Source organism: Labrus mixtus, chromosome 12, assembly GCF_963584025.1.
Source record: "Labrus mixtus chromosome 12, fLabMix1.1, whole genome shotgun sequence".
Lineage (NCBI taxonomy): Eukaryota > Metazoa > Chordata > Actinopteri > Labriformes > Labridae > Labrus > Labrus mixtus.
Window position 1 is genome coordinate 13,526,564 of NC_083623.1, and position 21,343 is coordinate 13,547,906.

General features: G+C 38.9%; 1 protein-coding gene across 1 annotated transcript; it reads right to left on the minus strand.

Annotated features, from left to right (window-relative positions):
- Positions 1–49: 49 nt before the first annotated feature.
- Positions 50–8,895, minus strand: gata4 (GATA binding protein 4). Its single transcript, XM_061052095.1, has 7 exons — positions 8,128–8,895; positions 2,762–2,928; positions 2,469–2,594; positions 2,250–2,331; positions 1,944–2,080; positions 1,699–1,771; positions 50–1,588 (listed from the first exon to the last, which is right to left on the minus strand). Exons 1-7 carry the CDS (start codon positions 8,654–8,656, stop codon positions 1,500–1,502), a joined length of 1,203 nt encoding a protein of 400 aa, XP_060908078.1. The 5' UTR covers positions 8,657–8,895; the 3' UTR covers positions 50–1,499.
- Positions 8,896–21,343: the final 12,448 nt, after the last annotated feature.

A 21,343-nucleotide genomic window follows, 5' to 3' on the forward strand; every position in this document is an offset into this window, starting at 1 on the left:
TGAGGTTTTGGTATGCCTTTGAAGTGGAATGAAAGACACAAGACCTTCATTATGTCAAAAAATGCTTTGTCTTTATTAGTTCCTCAGTCAAGCTACAGTCGCACACATGAGGAAGGTAGTGTTAGTGCACACTGAGAGATCTCTCACTGTGTCTGTACTTACAATATAACACAAATGGTGTTTTACAGTTAAACTGGAGTGGAGTTTTTACATATACGCTCATATATTTGTTTGTTTTTTTGTAGCCTAATTACATCTTGGATATTTCACATTTATACATTCCCCGATTGCTTGTCACAAGTACTTCTAACAAACTGTACAGTCTTGATACTTCTCTATGAATCAGTCGACTTTATCAGAGCAGTCTGCGGCTAAACAATGATACATGTAAAACCTGGAGTTGTTCACATAAATACTACACTCATGTCAGCAGAGGGAGCTAAAATATGTGTCATTACTGCCATACATATTCATAGGTAGAGTATCTTACAGGTGTCAATACTGACATGTATTATATTACACTTTAAATAAGAGGGGTTAAGGAAAACAGTTCAGGCAGCTTTCTAGGAACAGCAGGCTGGAGGGAGCTGTTTCTATTACATTGACTGCTCATCAGGTCAAAGTACAAATCACTGGTGTTAAGGAGTGATAGATGAGCTTTTGTTTCATGCAAGTCTTTGAGAAACACACCTGCATTTTACATTCATAGCAAAAAAAAAGTGATTATATCTGGCAGTAATGACAAACTGTCCGTTGAAGGTGAGTAAAGGTTCAGTTCACTCAAATCACAAATTATGGAATTTTGCTCAGCAAAGATTTTGATTTTTTTTTGTTGGTCCGACCATATTACAACTAATTGATGTCCTTTAAAATAACTCAAAGCAAAGTGCTTTACCAGATTGTCTGTATCTTCATAAAAACTCATCACCAGATATAATCCCTCACCTAACCGAACATAAAACATACGACAAACTGACCAACATTGAGGTTTGTAGATTCTTAAATACCAAGTCAACATTTGTTTTGTACACTGAACCAAAAAAAGTACACACCAAAAAATGAGTGTCATTTGCCTCCACTGCATTGTGTGATACAACTTCTTAAAGGACATGTTTGTTGTTTTCTCATTTAATGTGTACTGTCTCTTTAAGCTATAAATTCTCTGCTTTTCTTGATATATTATTGCTGCTGTGCTTTTATATGTCTTGTGAGTTTGTCATCATTCTATAAAAGTCAAAGAAAACTATTGAAATAAAATAATAGGGAGAAAAAGTCAGACCATTACATGAACAGGTTACTGATACACTGTCTGTTACAGTATCTGTCAAGCATTTTGCCTGCCTTGGATTGGTTAAAAAAAGTATGAGTGACAGATAAGTCTCTTTCTTTCTCTCTTGTTTTTACATTGATTCCCTTTCTGGTGTGATTGAACGCACAGTACAGTCCTGTTCAACACCTCCGTTTCTTTAGTGGCACCAAAGACTTTGTCCCCCGACAGTCTACTCCAGGTACTGCACAGTGTTCGGGTGTCTGTGACAAAACACCTGCATCCATTGTGGCAGCCCGCTCTCTGCAGATCCTCGTCTCCCTGGAGAGTTGAATTGGTAAAGAAAGGTTGATTTTAGATTTTGGGGTTGTGGTTCTTTTAGGCCAGAATTAGGTTGTTCCAGGGCTCAGCTTTGGAGTTAGAAGACCCACCATGGCCTCCGGGGGACATCTTCAGAGGAAGGACCCCACCTTGAGCTGTCATGTAGGCCGGCAGGGCTGAAATCTAAAAACATACAGAGGTACAATGTGAGAGAAATATTGAGCAAATATGTGAGAATAAGACTTTATGTTGAAGAGTTTTGTTGTGATACAGTTGTAGGGCACATCAGACTCTATTCTATTTTTCTGTACTTAAATATTTTTTCTGAAATTGAATTTTTTTTAAAGTGTCCCACCTGTGCATGTGTGCTCTGATGTGTGTACAAGCTGTGAGTGTCTGGCTCTGTCTTTATCTGCCGAGACTCCTCTGTGGCGGTGGGTGCTCCGGGAGTGCTGCTCGGCGTGATGGGGGTCCCCTCGCTGCCTGGGGTCCCTGAGGTCATTACATATTAACAGAAATTGTGATGAATGAAAATCTTCAAATGATTGCTCATTCTTTGGTTACAAAAGCTTGGGGGAAAGTAAATCCGAATATATCCCTGCTTATCTTCCTACTATCTTCATATATTCAAAATGTAAGCACACGTAGCTTTAAAGCTCACCAGTTTGTGACTTGTTGAGGTTCTTGGGTTTGCGTTTGCGGGTCTGAATCCCTTCTTTCTTCATAGCCAGGGGTCGTGGTACCTGTCAAAACACAAAGACAATTTAAAATAATTCTCTTGAAGTTATTATTAAGTTGCTCAATTGGATACTTGCTTGCAAACAGCAAGCTTAGGTTCATGAGGTTCAAGTGAAAACAAGTCTACATATTTCTCCCTCACCCCGTGGAGTTTCATGTAGAGGCCACAGGCGTTGCACACTGGCTCTCCCTCTGCGTTTCGTCGCCACAGGGTGGTGGTGGTGGTGTGACAGTTGGTGCAGGAAAGGCCTATTCTCCTTGAGGCAGACTGCAAGAGTGGAAAATATGTCAGGGTCAAGAAAAAGTCAAGAAAGTTCTTTTGGATCAAAAAATATCAAAAATCACTCCTGAAGATTTCATCGTACAGAATTGCTTCACTGTATGATACATGTGAAATAAAGAACGTGTAGTGAGAAGTTCTCTGCTTGCACCCACCAGTCGTCTTTGAGGTTTGATGAGAGGTCTGTTGATGCCGTTCATCTTGTGGTACAGTCCACAGGCGTTACACAAGTAGTGGCCGGTACCATCTCGCCTCCAGAGCGGGGTCGACATCGCCCCGCAGTTCACACACTCTCTGCCCTCAGCGAAGTCATCGAACAGGTCTGAAGAAGGACATGGAGACATTGATAAAATAAACCAATACATCCATTTTTATGTTTTTTTTTTTTTTTTTGGGGGGGGGGGTAAAGAGTTTTCAGATCTGTTAAATAAAACAGTAGTTTTGTTTCGTGGTAACATTATTTCGAAACGCCAAAGAATAATCAAAGAACATGAAGCCTAGTGGAATAGAATGCATGGCAGAGAAGTTCATGTTTCACTTATAAGGTTTTGGAAACGTGTTGTCAAAGCTATAATGTGTCTGCTTCCTTTGGTGCAAAGAAAATTAAATTGTCCGAGAGAAATATTCTGTATATTGCTTCACACTTGTCCTATCTACATTTCCCAAACTGAGTTCATATGTGATTCTTCTAAAAATTAATTCTCAACTGAGTGGAAAAAGTATTCAGATCCTATCAGTAAGTTAAAGTAGAAAAACTGCACCAGTCCTCAACCACAAGTCCTGCATCCAAAATCTAACGTAGTATTTATTGTGCAGAAAAAGGTCCATGTTAATATATATATGATTTTATATGAAGGTTTTGGATTAATTTTTACTGCTGCATCAATTTGTATGATGCATTCATTCTCTGCATATATCCAAAGAGGCTCAGATCGAATGGAGTTTGGAAGTTCATTCCACCAGCGGGGGGCAACAGAGGAGAAGAGTCTAGTCAGAGACTTATTATGATTAATATTAACTTTAATCATTTAGATTGTTTTAAAATCTGTTTTTTTTTTAAAGTAGTTTAGTAGAGGTGTTAAGAACAGCATTTGTGGAAAATTGTTACTTTGCACCAGACTGCTTAATTCTAACCAGGTGACCATTAAATGCAGTTTTATTCTCCACCAGCAGGAGGTGCTGTGCACAGTCCAACAGGCCCACACAACATCTGCCTGGAATCCCATCTTATCTCACAGCACCACATGAGATAAATAGCCAGCTGGAAATAGAGACAGGAGACAGAATAGAGCTCCTTCATTTTCTAATAGAGACTCTTTGTCTGCCACCCCCCCTCCCTCCCCTCACTCCCCTCACTCTTTCAGATAACAGGACAAATGATGGACAAATTCATTTTTTCAAAGAAACATAAAGATGTTCAAGGAAAGAAGATTAACTTGTGGTGTGGAAGTGACAGCTTCTCTTTTCTTTTCTTCATTTAGGAAAGTTAAACCAACAGAGTTGTTTCTTTAAATAAAAAATGCATCAGATATGTGAGGTAATGATGAGAATAGCTTCAGAAAATGTGGAAAACACACATTCAATAACAATAAGAAAATATTCAAATCAGCCCATACTGTGTTTTTAACTATAAACACACTCCACTGTCCATAATGATCCTTTTTCAGGTGGCACAAATCTAGCCTCCATCTGCTCCTCCCTGCACGCCTCCTCCAAGGCCGAGAGCCAAACAGAGCAGAGCAGGGCACGCTAACCTTGAGCCGGGCAGCATTTGTAGCCAACACAACGCAGGAACACAAGACAATACACAAAAGAATAACTGCAGTGCGTGTCCGTCTGATAAAGGTTTGTTTTTTTCTGTTGAATTGATGTCAGTGTTTGTCTTTATCAGGTGGCAGTTTACAAACACACACACAGTGATGCTTTAAGAGGCCAAAGGTGAAGCAGACTCATTGGACTGTGATAAATGTGTGGAGGATATATCTCTGAGTACAGGTTCAAATATATCACAGCGAGTTAACGAGGGGCTTAAGAAGAGTAGCAACTTTAAATCTTACAAAATGCAGTTTTTACTCAACTTAGTACAATTCTCTATCACTTTCATATTATGATATTTCCTTTTTAAGAGAACTCAACAACATGTTAGGTTTCTTGTTTCTTTGCACAACATTATATACTGTATGTCCATTACTTTATGAGATACAGTACTTTTATATCATATCAAAATTAGACGTAGCCTATACAGTTTGTCAATTGTTGCTACATTAAATACTGAAGCCAGCAAACCACAGGGAATGATAAACTGTATGGGGCCCTTTTATTACTAAAGGAAAGTAAATCAGTACATTTACTTCTTGAGTATAAATCTAACCCTTTCTCTTCATGATTCAAGGACAATTCTCCGCTACATTTATTGGCTGGATCTACACCTCTTAAAAACATAGTGTTGTTTATGGATATGTGGAGCTATATATGAAACAACTCAAATCAGCCCCAACCTGGACTTAAATTCTCCCCCACACATTGTCAGTATGAATCCAATAAAAAAAAAAACTCTGTATCAATACTATTATGACACATAGTCTGTTGTCTATGTGGAGTATTTTTACTTTGTTAGGATTTTTATGTAATAAAGACTTCACTTGAGAACAATTTCATGACACAAGTTTCAGTTGAACTGGAGTTATTCTAATCAATATTTTGACATTTAACAATACACTGATAATTATGTGTTGGATTTTTTTATTTACATGCTAACACTGAAAAAGATGTTAGGATCAGGATTAAACTGATTGAAATCATCGATTGACTTTTTTTGTTCATATCAGATGCTCAGATTGGCAGATTCTTTCTCGTTGTATGTGAGGGAGAGAACTTTAACTTGATAAACATTTCATTCCCCATGGACTAAAATTTGGATCTTTATAAAAATAAATAAGAAATATAATAAAAAGGATCTCTTTGGATCCAATAAATGTGATACGTGTTAACATTAAAAAAAATATTGTGAATTGTACTTGTTGACCCAAAAAGATTGAACTTTTTTATTTATTTTCCATTATGAATAAGAAGTGGGGTTTCTCTGAATCAGGACATAAAAATTGAATTCTGGCAATTCTTTGAGAATTTGAAATATGTTAAATAATTTACAGGTAAGTGTTTTGACGCATTTAATTGACTTAATAAAGTCAAGCTTTATACAAATTCACACTGAGAACATTGAAGGTGAAATAAATCCCTTAGAGTTTCCTTTTCTCCTGTTCACCCACACGGGACACTTTCACTGCCTGACTGACCAATCAGCCTGACGTTTGATTAAATCTGATGTGATTATAAAACAATCACACGTCAAGAAAGAGGAGCAGTGATTAAAGAGTTTGTTCTGTGAGTGTGACTGTGATCACGTGAAGAGGTCATGTACTGATCAATACTGATATCTCTCACACTATGATCACAGCTGATTGTTTCACCCTTCATCAAATAGTTTGTCTGGTACGGGGACAACTTTAAAATGTTCACCCATGGAAACTATAGTGGGAAACATTCAGCCATAAACTCAAAGTAGACAGATATAAAGAAAGAAGTAAACAGCTGTTAATCAGCTGTTTATTTGATGAATGGTAATGATGATCCAGCCCGAAAGATTAGGTTGTAATTACTTGATAGTCAAATAGAAACATGTGGAAATGAAAAATATGAATGAAAAGGTTCAGATTACCCTGAATCAGTGGAGAACATTTAGATAATAGAAGAAACATGAAAGCAGAATCAAAGAGTAGTAATTCGGTCCAGAGTTCAATGAAACTGAAACACCCCACCACCACCACCACCACCACACACACACACACACACACACACACACACACACACACACACACACACACACACACGCACACACACACACACACACACACACACACACACAGACAGAAAGCGGACTGGTAGCTGCTTCTCCAATGTGAATGTTTTTTTTTTTATGAAATTGGATGCCCTGTATCATTAAAAATGATTCTTCAGCACATAAAGCTGTAAAGTTGTGATCAGGATCATTATCCTAAAACACTCTTTAAATCAAATCCAAACCGGACCCCCCCCACCCCCCTCACGAGGTCGCAGTCTAACACTAAGCTATAAATTAGGCTGTCTCTGCTTGTCAACATGTGTGATTCATTCAGATTCAGTTAAATATTAATTTGTATCACTACAATAATCCTTCAGTCGTGATTCATAAAAAAACACACATGTACAATGTGTGTTTGACTTGTTTTGTTTGGTTATTAAAAAAGATCGAATCAATGTTTAAGTAGGCCTAAATTAGGCTTAATTCATGAATCCAAACGTATACATGCTCCTTTGCTTGTTTGTAATTATAAAGACAATGATCCTCAAAAAATATGATTTAAAACCTAATTGGAAAATAATTCTTATAAAGTCAAAATGGAAAAACAAAAGCCACTGAAATGATGATCAATGTATGTTGATGATGAATTAAATATAAATTGTATTCATCAGTTTATAAATATTTTTGATAAACTAATATCATTAAAGCGAAATCTCTAATTAAAGGAGGATCAGACAGTCAGGATTAACTGACTGCAGGTTTTTAAAGAACCGAACACAACTGGACTTTTTGTGGCAGAAACTGTTTTTCATATGAAATGAACAATCGTGGAGGTCAAACGTGAAAATAGGTGTGAAAACCGTCTACACGTTTAGGCCTACTCCTTGTGTCTGAATATATGCTGTTGTTGTTTTTTTTTTAACTTCCTGCTTCACAATTGGATCTGTATTTTCGTTTTGCAGAAATGTGAATGATCGTCACTGCGATAAAATAAAGCAGTTTGAACTTCTCTCATTTTTCAAAAAACTTCTGACTCATTTCCGAGACCTGTCTGAATATGGCGTATAAAATATAAATCACACAATCAGTGCTAAATTGTCAAACCTCTATTTATGGGGCTATTATTCAGGCTAATCTATATTCTCAGATTAAATAAACAATTTCTAATCATTGCAATCTAGCGTGTAAACTAGGCCTACGTCCTGTTAGTTAATCCAGTCTTAATTGCCTTGCCTTTTTTTTAAATTGAACTTTATTAGTGCAGATAATTTCTGTTAAATAAATTAGGCCTATTTCTTCTCATTATCAGCAAATTAAAGCAGTAATAATACAGGTTTATATTTTAAAAAATGAACTGCAGCAAAGCATAGACGTGCGCTAATAACAGCCTTAAAGGTTTTTGTATTGTAACATTATTAGGCCTATTTTGTTAAACAAACAAACTTCATTTATAGATCTTGCCTGGTAACCTATCAATAATCAAATTAATCCTTCTGTAATTCACAAAGAGGACTATAAATCGGTCTTCACTAAAAAATAAAAATGCATCACTTTTTCTTTTCTTTTTTGATTTGAAGCTGACAATTGAAAATATTCTGACAGATTTTTTTGAAGTCTGAAGAAGCTTTGTTGTCAACAAAAAATATCAATATGGAATGATTGAATCAAATCATGTCTCACCTATGTTTGGGTGTCGTGCTGCACCCGGGGGAGCTCCGGTCTGCAGCCCGTGGAGGACCGGGCTCTCAAATGGGGACGTCGTCCACGTTCCACCCATGTTGGGGCTCATGTAGGCCGGGTAGGGGCTGTGATAGGACCCGCTGAGGCTCCGGGCGCCGTAGTGCTCCCTGCCGTTGGCGGTGATGTTTAGCGGGCTGGCGTAAGAAGCCGCAGCCGTTTCCCGGACTGAGGCAACCCCGGAGGACATAGGCGGACTGGTGGAGAAGCTGAAGCGCGGGGACACCGGGGAGGAGTGGTTGTACGAGGACACCGAGTCTGCGCCCGGCTGCGCCCAGGCAGAGTGGCTCGTCACCGGGCTGCTCTGCTGCGGCGCTCCGGGCGTCTGGAGATAAGGCAGCGCCGGGATCATGGGGGTGACGACCCGGGTGGTGGGCACGTACACCGGAGAGGTGCCCGTGGAGGCGTTGTGAAGGAATCCGGCCTCATACGAGGGGGGTCCGTGGTTGGTTGTCATTATGCCTTGATACATATCCTCTCCTTGAAACTGGACATCCGTGTTGATAAAAAAAAGGATGGATGCACTCAAGCTGTGGAGTACTTTATGAGCATTAACACACAGCTGTATGGTCCAGTACAATCCGAAGAGATCTGTCGTCCCAGTTTAAGATCAGATCTGCTGTTAAGAAGCAAAGCAACATTCAGAAAATGAGAATAAAGTGAGAGAGGAGACACGAGAGAGAGGAGGAGTGAGAGTCTGTGATCAAGATCCAGCTGTTATCATCTCTCTCTCTCTCTCTCTCTCTCTCACTCTCTCTCTCTCTCTCTCTCTCTCTCTGTCTATCTATCTCTCTCTGTCTCTCGTTTTCTCCCTCCCTAAACCTATCTGATAAAAACCAATAATGTTTTAGGTATGCAAAAATATGTAGACTATACCATATATATCCTAATGGTTTTATGTAATTCTGTACAGGGACATTTTTTATTTGTAACCAGATATTTCAGATGTGATTTTTTTTTTTAAATGTATGGCCAGTTATCCCTTACTTATTAGGACAAATCATTGTTTGTTGCTTTTTCGTTTTTTTTTAAAGAGGCAGCCTTATGACTGTAAATTAAATGAACGTATCAGAAAGTTGTCACTAAAGTTGATCTTGTGTTCCCTGCTAGAGACCAGTCCAAACATATACGGCCGACGTTTGGTTTCTGTCAATGACTTTTTTTTTTAAAGTCCATATATCTTGAGCACTAAAGTTGGGTTTATGTCTTAAATTTTATTCAACATAAATGAAAAGTTGAAGCATTTCCTTATTTACATTTCCTGACTTTAGCATTTGCTAAAAAAAAAATGAAGATCTGAAAAACATTTCGATAAAGGATAAATGTCTCAATTTAATAACGCCAGCCTAATGATTGGTGACTTATTGATTATTCTTATAAATATCAAAATAAACTTAAAAAATAAATCAGACTACGTAATTTATTTTGCATCCGGTATTTAAGAAGTTGGAAATGTTGTTTTTTTAATGGAAAGTATGATTAGTCTAGTTTGCAGCTATGTGATGTCCGTTATTAACGATTAGGCCTATCGCTGTTCATAGTTATCGATTAACAGTGCACAGTCTCATTCGGCCTCAGTTATTAGACACCGTCTAAAGACTACATGGATATTCATATAAAGGCCTCAGATGTGTAAGAGCAGCAACTATGAGGAGACGTAAAATAAGCTGAAAACTTCTGTCTGACACGAGTCATTGTTTCCCATCAATTATATTTACATCAGCTATTGCTTAACTTTGGGCCTACTTGTGCTGGACTTCAATTCACGCGTCTTATGAAGCAGCACATGACAAATATGATGTATCGCGAGGATGCTTGACGCGCCGTCAGTCGGAAGTCTCCGCTTGTTGTTGTCCGCGTGAGGACAGATTAATACCTGTCATCAACACACCAGCGAACGTAAACACACGAGGCCATTTCATTGTGCTACCATTTCCCACAGACGGCCTCAGTGAATAACGTGACTACATTAAGGGTGTGTGTGTGTGTGTGTGTGTGTGTGTGTGTGTGTGTGTGTGTGTGTGTGTGTGTGTGTGTGTGTGTGTTTGAGTGCGTGTGTGCGTGTGTGTGTGTGTGTGCGTGTGTGTGTGTGTGTGTTTCCATTCCGTTTATTATCATCATCATCATCATCATCATCATTATTATTATTATTATTATTATTATTATTATTATTATTATTATTGTGTATTTCACAATTTATTAAGCTATGACTTCTACAAATTAATTAAACCAGTTGTTTTACATTCCATTGAACGAGTTTTAAAAGCAGCTTATAAAAGTAATTGAGAGTCATAAAGAAAATGGAAAACAAAAAAACTTTGGGTTTTTATTTCTGTCCTTTGGCTAATTCATGCTTTGTTGAGTTTAAAAAAAAAAAAAAAAAAGGGTTACTTGAAAAGAACACACACACCTCCCTTGTCTGGCTTAAGCTAAATTAGTCAAAGGTATTCTAGGCTAAATATCTCTTAAATAAAAATGTAAAAATAATGAAAGAGACCTAGATGTAAATTGTAACGTTGGAATAATTGCAGTACAAATGCATGAAGAAGAAGCTCAGAGAAGAACTTTAATCAGGTAACATGATTGAAATCATCTGCAAGCACTTTAAAAGTGTCTCCATTGATTTAGTATTGCAGCACTGTCAAAACACTGATGTCTGATATTGGTTGTTTCTGAAACCACTTGCTCCAAAATCAACAAATATGGGAATATATAGAATATAGAATACAACAACAGAATGTGATTTCAAACAGAGAAATTGTGTTTTCTATCTATCTATCTATCTATCTATCTGTGCAGTAACACTGTACAGTTACCTTTAACATGATTCCTCAGAAGTCTAATAGAGACATATATTGCCTCAAATGGGGAACCTTCATCAATGTGTAACCACAGGCTGATAACAGAAGCACCAATTGGTGGTTAATAATATCGAGGCGTGGATCCCTGTTTGCCTGCGAGGGCAGAGAGTAGGGCCAGAGATGATTCATGCTTTTATGACTCAAGTTAAGAAATAGATACATAAATTACAGTTTTGTCTCAATCCTTCCTGCTCATTGTTTCAAACAGACATTGAACAATTGTCACAACTGTTTAACAGGACATCAAAACCTGTATTGCATGTCTGCAAAATTTCTTAATTTGCCAAAAACCTTTCATTCTTGTTTCAAACCGAGTCGTTGAGTCAGTTAATTGGTCAGTGCCACCAAAATGAAAAGTTGTTTAGTCATCGTGCGAGCCGTACTGGTCAAAATGTTTCCCCCTTTTCTCATCTTTTTGATGTTTTTGTCACCATGTTACCCTGGAAAGGTTTCTTACAAAAAAATATTTTTTTTCCAAAATGTTTGTTGACATTGACTACTGTTCTATATTTTTACATATATTAGGTAAAAGTTTACTGGGAAAAATCCAGACTGTACAATCTAGTACATATAAAGATCACACATCTGTATGCAGTAAATCTGATTGTGTAACAATGTGTCACAAGTAGGCCTTCTGACAGAAAATTCATGTAAAGTCAGATACAGAAAATCTGCCACTAAATGACACCCCCAGATAGAAGAAACATTGAGATTTGTCTTTTTACTGTTATTATTTGTTTTGCATGTTTTGGATAAGTGTAATCAAAAGTGTCATTTGTCTTTCAAGCTTCCTTATAACCTAAAGTTTCATGTAATGAAATGCGTGTATGTATAGGGTGAATAGTTTACAAAAATAGAGAAAAATAAAACCGAGCTCATCCTCTTTTCTGTTATTGTACAGTACAGTGTGTTTTGATTTGTGTGTTTTCACATGCCAAGCTATATCACTGACAGTGACAGAGGCCAGATCCAATGTGTGTGCAACCATCATTCTGTGCAAATGTGTGTGTGTGTGTGTGTGTGTGTGTGTGTGTGTGTGTGTGTGTGTGTGTGTGTGTGTGTGTGTGTGTGTGTGAATGAGGAGGTGTTGGGTGAGGGACTAGATAGAGATGTTGGTATGTGACGGACAGTGGCTGACTGTTTCTTAACAGTGTGTGTGCGTTTGTTTGTGTGTGTCCAAACAAGGCACCAGGAAAACTGTCCCCGTCTTGGCTGGGGCCAAAAACTCAATCACTTGGGGTCGGTGACTTACTTTGGCCCTTCTTCCTTGCACACAAGAACGTACGGACACACACAAGCACACACACACACACGGAGGTTATAGACTCCTGGCACCAGGAAGAGGACTTCAAATGGAGAGGCAGGAAAACCCTGGAGGAAGAATACTCTCTAGGTCCATATGAGCCCACAGAGGGAGGGAAACACACACATACATACACACACACCTTGGTTTTCCCCATTGAAATTCTGTTTTGCAGAGTTAGCAGAAGGTACACGTTTTTATACAAAATCCTTCCATCTCGTCTTCATCTGTTTCTGCTGACTTCACCTGTTTGTCTTGTTTTATCTGATCACATTGATCCTTATCGATCCTCTCGTGTGATAATCATAATGCTGAAACAGAGCTAATCAATGCACACTCATCACTGTCTATCCAATGTGCTCATAAACACCTGACGTCATAGGATGATGTTTTAAACGTTGCCCATTTTGTGTTATTTTAGTTAATGTTAATGTTGGAAAATGATTTGAAGAACTCAGAGTTGACTTTGAATGATGACTTGACTTGATGAGGAATGACTGACTTTACTTTAGTGGACTAGAAGTGACCATATTAGGAGAAGGCCCCTACTCTATTGAAAGCTTACCCTGCTTATACAGTTTTCTGTTTTACCCTCAAGTGGACCATCATTTAACCAAAGAACTTCTTGCTTATTGAGAAACTTTTGACATAAGTAATTGAGCACATTAACTCATTAAAAATCTAATAAATCAAGTGAGAGGTATGGGGGACTTTTAAGCCTTGTTCACACTTGCACAAAACTCGTGAAAAACTCATGAAGTTTTTGGGGTGAGCTGTATGTGTGAACGCAAAAGCCAACATTTTCACTCTGACTTTATCTCGAGTTTCTCCTGCAAGCCCACGTGTATTTTTTCTGCAGAAAGTCTGAGTGAGCTAAAGTGATCTATCCATCTATCTGTGGAGTAACCCTCTACAGTATCTTTGTTCTTCTCAACCCTTTTGTTGATATTGTCTTGACTCAGGAGACCTTCCATCCCACTCGCTGACAGGCCTCCCGCTGTGAGGTGCATGTGTTAACCACCAGATCATAAGAATTTCAGGGGCAGTCCTGGTCATCAGAGAGACTGCAGGCTTAAGGCACTTTGGAGACTATGTCCACATCTTAAATACAGTCAGTTGTTTTTGCTATATATTTTGTATTCATCCTGTCAAAGTGAACACATTTGTCGATGCACTATTTTAAAGCTGTTGTGAGGAGTTTTTAGCTGGTTATGAAACAGGCTGAAATTAATATTAATGCCTCTTTATGACCTATAAAAGTAAACTAGAGCATCAGCATTAAGATGACACCTGCCGCAGGTTGTCAAAAGAGACAATTTACAGCACGCTGCAGAAACATCCTTTGCTTACGTTTTCCACAAAAAAAGACTCACACTGAGTGAAGGATTTCACCGCTTAAAGACATCAGGATGAGATTTTGTAGTCCAAAAGAAAACACTACTGGACATGTTAAGGATAAAATCAGCAAAGGGATAAGAAGTACCCCTTAAAAAAACCGAGGTAAACAGCACACTAACCACTAAACTACAGGTGCCCCTCAGAGCTTTGTGTTTTGATTCACTATTTTGAGTTGAAGTTTCAGTTAAAATTATTTCCTGAGTCATTTTGTTAAATAATGGTTTTCATCTGGGTTCCAGCTTATTCTATATCAATTTTAGCCAAATACATTGTCTTGGTCATCCTGTTGCATGTGCATTTGTGTGACTATGTTTGAATGAATTTGATTTGGGATTAAGGTATCTGTATGTTATGCTTGCAGATTAAGTGTGTTTGATCAGTTAAGGTCAGGGAGTCAACTGGGGCGACACAAGTCCACGCAGCAAGACACCTGGGCTTGAGCGACACACATCATCTCTTTGTCTTTCTCTCTCACACACACACACACACACACACACACACACACACACACACACACACACACACACACACACACACAAACACAAACACAAACTCACACCATTAACCAGGAGTGCAGGCTGTTTTTTAAAATGAATTATTAACTCCTAAATTGCTGGTTCTCATTGCAGGCTAAAGTACTGAATTAGACTCTTGGTTCACACTGTTTGAAGAGCAGCGCAAACACATCAAACAACACTCAATTACCGATGATAAGAATGCAATTATCAAAACCTCTTTTGTTCTGATGGACTCCTCTGTTTGGAAAGCTGCTTAATCAACTCAATCACACAAACATCGGAATATTTCTTTGTATGCTTGTAATTGAAATTCCACTCCTGGGGGTTGCTTACTATGAAACTAAGAAAAATTCATAGGTAGTTATCTGAGAGACTGGACATAAGGTGAGTACAGTCATGCGATCTTGTGTGCAAAATTCACTGCTGACCAATCATACTGGCTCGATATCTAACTGACAGCCCTGTGGGATGCCCTGTGATACTGTTCGTGCATGTTTGGGAGTTTTTGTGTGCTATAGCAAGTGTATTTTTAGCAGTGAACACTCAGGGATCCCTGGACCTCTCCCTGTGATAAGCTGTGACCAAAGTCCGCAGGCTAGCAAAGGCCTAAAGAGCAAATAGAGAACACACACTAGCACACACACTGTTTAATATGCTGATATATGGGGCTAAGGCGCAGTGATGTGGCAGCCAGAGGGAAAGCTGTTTGTTTGTACGTAGAGGGACAAGTCAGGGGTAAGATTCAGGTTAGGTAAAGGTGAGGTGACATCATCAAAACAATGGATTCTGGTGACTTTGGAGGGTTCGAGAAGAGTTCAAGCAGTGAGGGTTAAAGAAGTGTCAGTGCATTGCTGAAACCGAAGATGGAGATTGTGATGGAGAAAAGAAACAAGTGTTTGCGTTTTTCACCGAATGTATTCACACAGTGACCTTTTCCCCTGACATCAATTTAAGGGTAATTCTTTTGCTCATTCTTTTATAAGAATAAATGAAAAACTACTGTGTGCGAGGTTGCAAGGGGTATATTCATAAGGACCAGGAAAACCATAATGATAACAACAATTCTAGTCTGATTAGAAAAAAGTCAAAGAAATGCAAAAACCAAGAGGGACTCATTTGCCACAACAGGACAACAGCTAATGTTAGCCTTAAAAAAACACTCTAGATCACTTTTGACGTTAGCCAGGAAGAGGTTGATTGCTAACCTCACCTTGTGTGAGGTTGGCAATCAACAGTGTCACATGATTTGCTTGGAAAGATCAAAACTAAATTAAACAACATGTTTGACAAGCAATTAACTAGCCGACCATAAGACAAATGTTAATTTTAGCATTAACTTCTTCAGAAGATAACATCACAGTCAGCTAGTAGGTGGCTGACTTCCAATATAACTTTTTGACAGTTTGTGAAAGGAAAGAAGGAAAATTAGTTATCTTTGTACAAACAACATATCTGATCATCATTTAGCTACTATCAGACAACAGCCACATTTAATGTAATCCTAGCTAACACTATGGTTAGCAAAGAAGTGGCTAACTCATACAAAACATACAATGTTATATGGAAGGTAAAAACAGATTTATTCTTGAAAAAAAAACATATAGCTACAAACAGCTGATGTTAGCATCCAGCAACAAGTTCTTAGCTAACATAATTTTAAATTAAGAAAAGGATGCCTCTTAAGCTACATTTTGAAAGTGTTCTATTCAATAGGAAGACAGAAACAGAGTTTTCCTTGTAACATTCATTCACTTTCTTGCTAGTATCGTTTTTACTGTTGTACAGTACTACACATTCAAAAAGTAGGCCAAATATTAGCATTTCACCACTTCAAAGCTACTTTTACCATTAGCAAAGAATTTACAGCCGTGCCATTGTATCATACAACCAAAGGGTTATAAAAACATTCAGCATTTGCAAAGATAACAGTAAATGACTGAATGTTAAGTCTCTCCACAGTTCGCTGTTAATTGTCTTTTATTTGCTGATTAAACCGAGAAATGTAAGATGACAACCATGGTCAGATTTTCACAGATTTCACAATATTAAAAAATATATATTTTACTGTCATTCAAAGGCCTGCTCCTCCCTTCACAACACTGAAGAAGCAAACAAAAACACAATGAGGACGGGAGAGGAGAAAAGACGGTGACAGTGTTCATGTCTGATAACAGCAGGACTGTTTTGGTTTGGACAGTGCGAGGAGGGTCTGTGGAATAGAGAGTTTAAAAAATATGATTCAGTTAGAAAAAATTGGGAAAATGGAGAATGTCAAAGAGGAGGAGGAGAAAGGAGATGCCACCAGACAGGAGGAGCAGTGGAAAACAAAAGAGGCTCCACACTCTGCTCTGTCTTATCTGTCTGAGGGTCTTATCCACCGCTGGCTCTGTTAGTGTAACCCCATTCCCTCCCTGCCGACCGCTCTCCTTCCACCTCATCCCTCCATCTCTATCCCCCCCCCTTCATCCTCCTTGTCCCCCCTCCAATGCTTGCTGCAGAGCCCGTTATCAGGCCCAGGCTGACGTCAGGGGGGCCCGCTGGTGCTGGGGGGCCGGAGACGTAGGCTGATAGCGCAGCAGAGGCTGCCTCCACACAGGCTGTGGGAACCAGGGACCCAGCCCACCTTGACCCAGTGGCCCTGCACGTCCACCACAACATAAAAAATAAAACACACACGCAGAGGTAAGGATATGTGATTAATTCATGGAAGCACATGCTTTTTTATGAATTTAGGGGCATTCAGCTATACTGGTGAGGGATTAAAAAATACCACATTTATAAAGAGAATAGTACTTCTACACTCAAATTGTTTTTTGAATTTGACCACATTTAAGCCATATACAATAAATTAACTATAAATCATCTGAAGTTTTATCCTTCTTTTATTCAGCCACGAATGTAAAAATAACTTTGGCATTTCAAAAATATCTGAGTCTGACAAACCATGCACATCTGCAAAAATCCAAACAAATGCATGTCTCATCCATACAAAATTACTATAATAAAACTTCTCTAAGAATTTTAAACTTTCATAAACTCTGAGGTTTTTATTTAAGCCTAAAATAAACAAAAGGGTCTCTACATAGCAGATATAAATTGCCTTCTTCTCTCTCCTAATTTTTTGTTTCAACATTGACTAACTTAAAAATGAAGTGCACAAGTTCACAAGCTACATTTTTCAACCTGCCTATTAGGAAATCAGCTCCCCATGCTGATACTGTGGAGAACGAAAATGTCTGTTATAGGAAGAAGACAAAGCTGAGGTGAGGTGACACTCATCAGTCCATGTATTTCTGCAGTGCGGCTACAGCGCGGATGACGGATTGTGAAGTGAGAGTTGGTTTAAGTCCATGAGACGTGAATCCACTGGAGGGAAAATAAGACAATTAATTGTCTGAGAATAGGTTAAGGAGGCACTTAGCCCTGAGTTGATTTCATGCCGTGTGCATGTGCGCGCGCGCGTGTGTGTGTGTGTGTGTGTGTGTGTGTGTGTGTGTGTGTGTGTGTGTGTGACTGTTTTTCAGGTCAACAGGTGCAAGTTTGACCCAAGTGGAGTGAGTGGAGTGCAAAAGTGCTGCAGCAGAAGAAGTTGGAAAGTTTCACATCATTAGTTGCAGGTGCAGCACTCCCATAACGTGTAAACACACACACACACACACACACACATACACACACACACACAGTTGCTCACAAATCTCATGTCATCTAAACCTTGTTAATTAACATGCCTCAGTATCAGTATATCGTCTTCAACCTCCAAACGTGTCTCTGCTCTTCTGTTAAACTCTGGTTTGAATCTTACTGTAAACTGGGAGTGAATTGAAGCATCAATCTGCCAGTTTGACGCACATTTATTTCCACATCTTCCTACGCGTGTCTCAGATGTTTTCGGAGATGGATCTGTCGGATGGGGAGTGGAGACACACTTATCAGTATGTTGTCCTGGATAAGGTCAAGAAGATTTGTAACCATTGCGGAGTGTGTGAGTGTGTGTGTGTGATTCTCTCTCTCACTCTGACCTCCTCTTGGCCGAACAAGTAGGAAGAAGAAAAGAGTGGCCTTGACAGAGCGATAGGAGGGTTGAGATGGGAAATAAGAATCAGCAAAAGAAGGAGGCCGTTGTTTCTGGGTTGCTTATTCCGTCTCCTCCACCTCTTGCTGTTGTTTTCGCTCGGTCTTTGTCAGATAGACACTCCCTAAATATCAGCAGTGGCTTCTGTGCCCTTGGGTTTAAATGCCTTTAAAATATGTGCAGGTGCTCGGTTGAAATTTTGAATGCATGGGAAAATAATAGGATGTAGCTTCATACTGCGACAGATGTGGCAGCACAGTTACGTCCATATTGCTATAACTGTGGCACCTATAGCGGCAAGTTGGATTTAAAAGCAAAACATTTTGACTAGTGAACTTTTTTTAATGGTGCATTTAAGCATTTCTTAATTAGCACAAAAACAACTCGTTATCAATAGAACATGTTTTGACTACAGCCAGACACTTTGTTCTGAAATAATGTTTGGCGTGTAGTTTTGCTCCTTAATCTTTTCTGTTACAACAATACAACTTGATAATCAGGTAGAAAATACTTTTTAAATGCACAAGCAACTTGAAAGTTGCAATACCAAATGGTTGGTATCAGACCTGGCCTAATGCTTTTCTAGTACAGCTGCAATATGATTATATTGGCAGAGTGCATGTGTTAATGGCATATGGAAATGTATGTTAATATCAGTTTGAAGGAGAAAGCAGCATCTGGGTTAACAACTCTAGTACAACTTACTTTATATGTCCAGTAGTATCTAAAACTATAAATACTGAAAGAAACGTTACTTCTGCTGATTTTGTCTGGGTGTCAATCCTCCTAAGGAGTAAACTAAAGCTTGATGAGGAGCACATGTTGGCAGCCTGTTTAATTAACTGTCAGATGTCTCACTCTCTTTGCACTTTCCTTGTATCAATTTAAGTTCAACCACACTCCACACCAAAATTGGAATTTTCAGTCTAAAACAAGGTTGCAAGAAAGCAGAGGACACTAAACAATTTTTTTTTTAAAGTGTACAAATTCTACACAATTAATCTTAATTTTTCGTAATATTTTTGATAGTACTATTATTTATTTCTACACAGAAGACTGATCCATTAATACAGACTGTAAATCAATCCCAAAGTGGTATGGTTTGTTTCCTGCAAGCGATTATCATGTGATCATCTTCCAGCTAACGAAGTATCATCTCCTCTCATTCTTTTTGTTAAGTCCACCCCGCCCCTTGTCTGGGTGCCCCCCTCTCTGCCCTCTGGGTGACATGATAAGCTTGGGCTTCATTAGTCTTTTTAATTGGTCAAGAACGTTTGCAGTGAGCCGCTCTAAAGTCTGGCCATGTGCCAGTATAAAGTAAACCGACCCAATGGAAACACTGTACAGGCCAACCAACAGATCCCAGAGTGTTGTATTGAGCCTGAAGGAGACAGCTTTAGATTTAGACTGAAGCAAAGTTTTTCATCTTTGATTAGCAGTTGTCAGGCTGTGCCATATTCTGTCATTTTTAGATTCTAAAATTGTCCATGGAATCCATTTATACCCACGTCTACTCCATCATTTGTCTTTTTTTCTGAAAGTTTGTCTCCGCAGCGATTAATTAACATATTTTCTTTTCTTTTATTGAGTATAAAAATAACACTACTCATTGCAACACTTAACCTATTGGTGGATCTTTTTTGTTTATGCATGTTGTGTGTTCTACATAAGTTCGAAAATGCATTTCTTTTAATTAGCTTCTATTGATTACATTTTCTATTGATTTATCCAGTTTTTGCTTGTATTTCATTTTCTAATGATGTCCTCATGTGATAGTGTGTGCACAAGCATGTATTGTGTGTGTGTAACGTGTGTGTGTGTGTGTGTGTGTGTGTGTGTGTGTGTGTGTGTGTGTACACCGCTGGGTCTATAGCTTGTGGGGTATCCATCAAAGCTTATCATTATAAGTAAACATGACAGAGTGGACAAAATGTCTTGTGCGCCGCCAGACCTGCTATCTAACCGCAAGCCATATCTGTGATGATGGACTGATGTGGCGCTGGCTAGGACTTACCAGAGTCTGAGTGTGAGAGTGGGAGTGTGTGTGTGTTTCAGCACACACATACACACACACACATATACCAGAACACCAACATCAAACAGCATACACATGTAGACATTCAGACACAGTTAGAACACACACTCAAGTTACCTCACAGCCCTTATATCTTCTGCCTCTCAAGGAATACTGCGTTTACCGTACATGAAAAGTTGACTTATCGCACAATCATAAATGAGCAGGCACAGTCATAATTCATATAGGTATTTATAGATGTTATTTATTGGCCAGTGTTTGCCGGGGGTTCACGGTTTTACCTATGAGCGGAGGAGAAAGTAAAATCTCAGTTACTGCACAGGACAAGCCTCTATTTTATAGCAGATGAGATCAGAGGAGAGTTAAGGAGTTGCTGTGAGAGATTTATTAGTGATGTTAACTAATAGTTCATAATCTGTGCTCGTTATCTTGCTTTCTTTAAGTGTTGGAATATAGACCTCTGTAAGACGAACAAAGTGTGGTTTGGGAAATGAAAAAGTCTCAACCATCTTGCGTGCATGCGTTTGGTTTGTGTGTGTCTGTGTGCGTGTGTGTGTGTGTGTGTGTGTGTGTGTGTGTGTGTGTGCGCATTAAGGTCAGCCTGTGTGTTCCTCTACTTGTTACAACATCACTGATAAGCAGGGTAAACAACCCTGCACTGTTTGCTCCCCTGCCATGGTCATGTGATCAAAAACACAGATGACAGAGGTTGATTTAGTGCTTATGTCCATTTTTTTTCCCCCTTCAGGTTTTCTTTGCTGCCCGCTCATTGCTCGAAGTGTGGCTCCTGCACTGTCTGGACTTTAAGCTTTAAGAATGAAACCCCAACATTGATAACCTTTCCCCGTGCCGTTCAGTCCCTCGGTCAAAGGTCATGGCTGCAGCGCTTCAGCTGACTTGGCAGATTGACAGTGAGTGTAGTGACACTGGATGTGATACAGTATGGAGCTGTTTCAAGCCATGTCTCATTCC

What these genes read in the sequence shown, in the direction of transcription:
- gata4 (XM_061052095.1), bottom strand. Translation starts at nt 8,656, where the DNA reads ATGTATCAAGGCATAATGACAACCAACCACGGACCCCCCTCGTATGAG. An exon ending in TCTACATGAAACTCCACGGG is followed by an intron (nt 2,332 to 2,468) that starts GTGAGGGAGAAA and finishes GTGTTTTGACAG; the next exon opens with GTACCACGACCCCTGGCTAT. An exon ending in CCTCAACAAGTCACAAACTG is followed by an intron (nt 2,081 to 2,249) that starts GTGAGCTTTAAA and finishes TAATGACCTCAG; the next exon opens with GGACCCCAGGCAGCGAGGGG.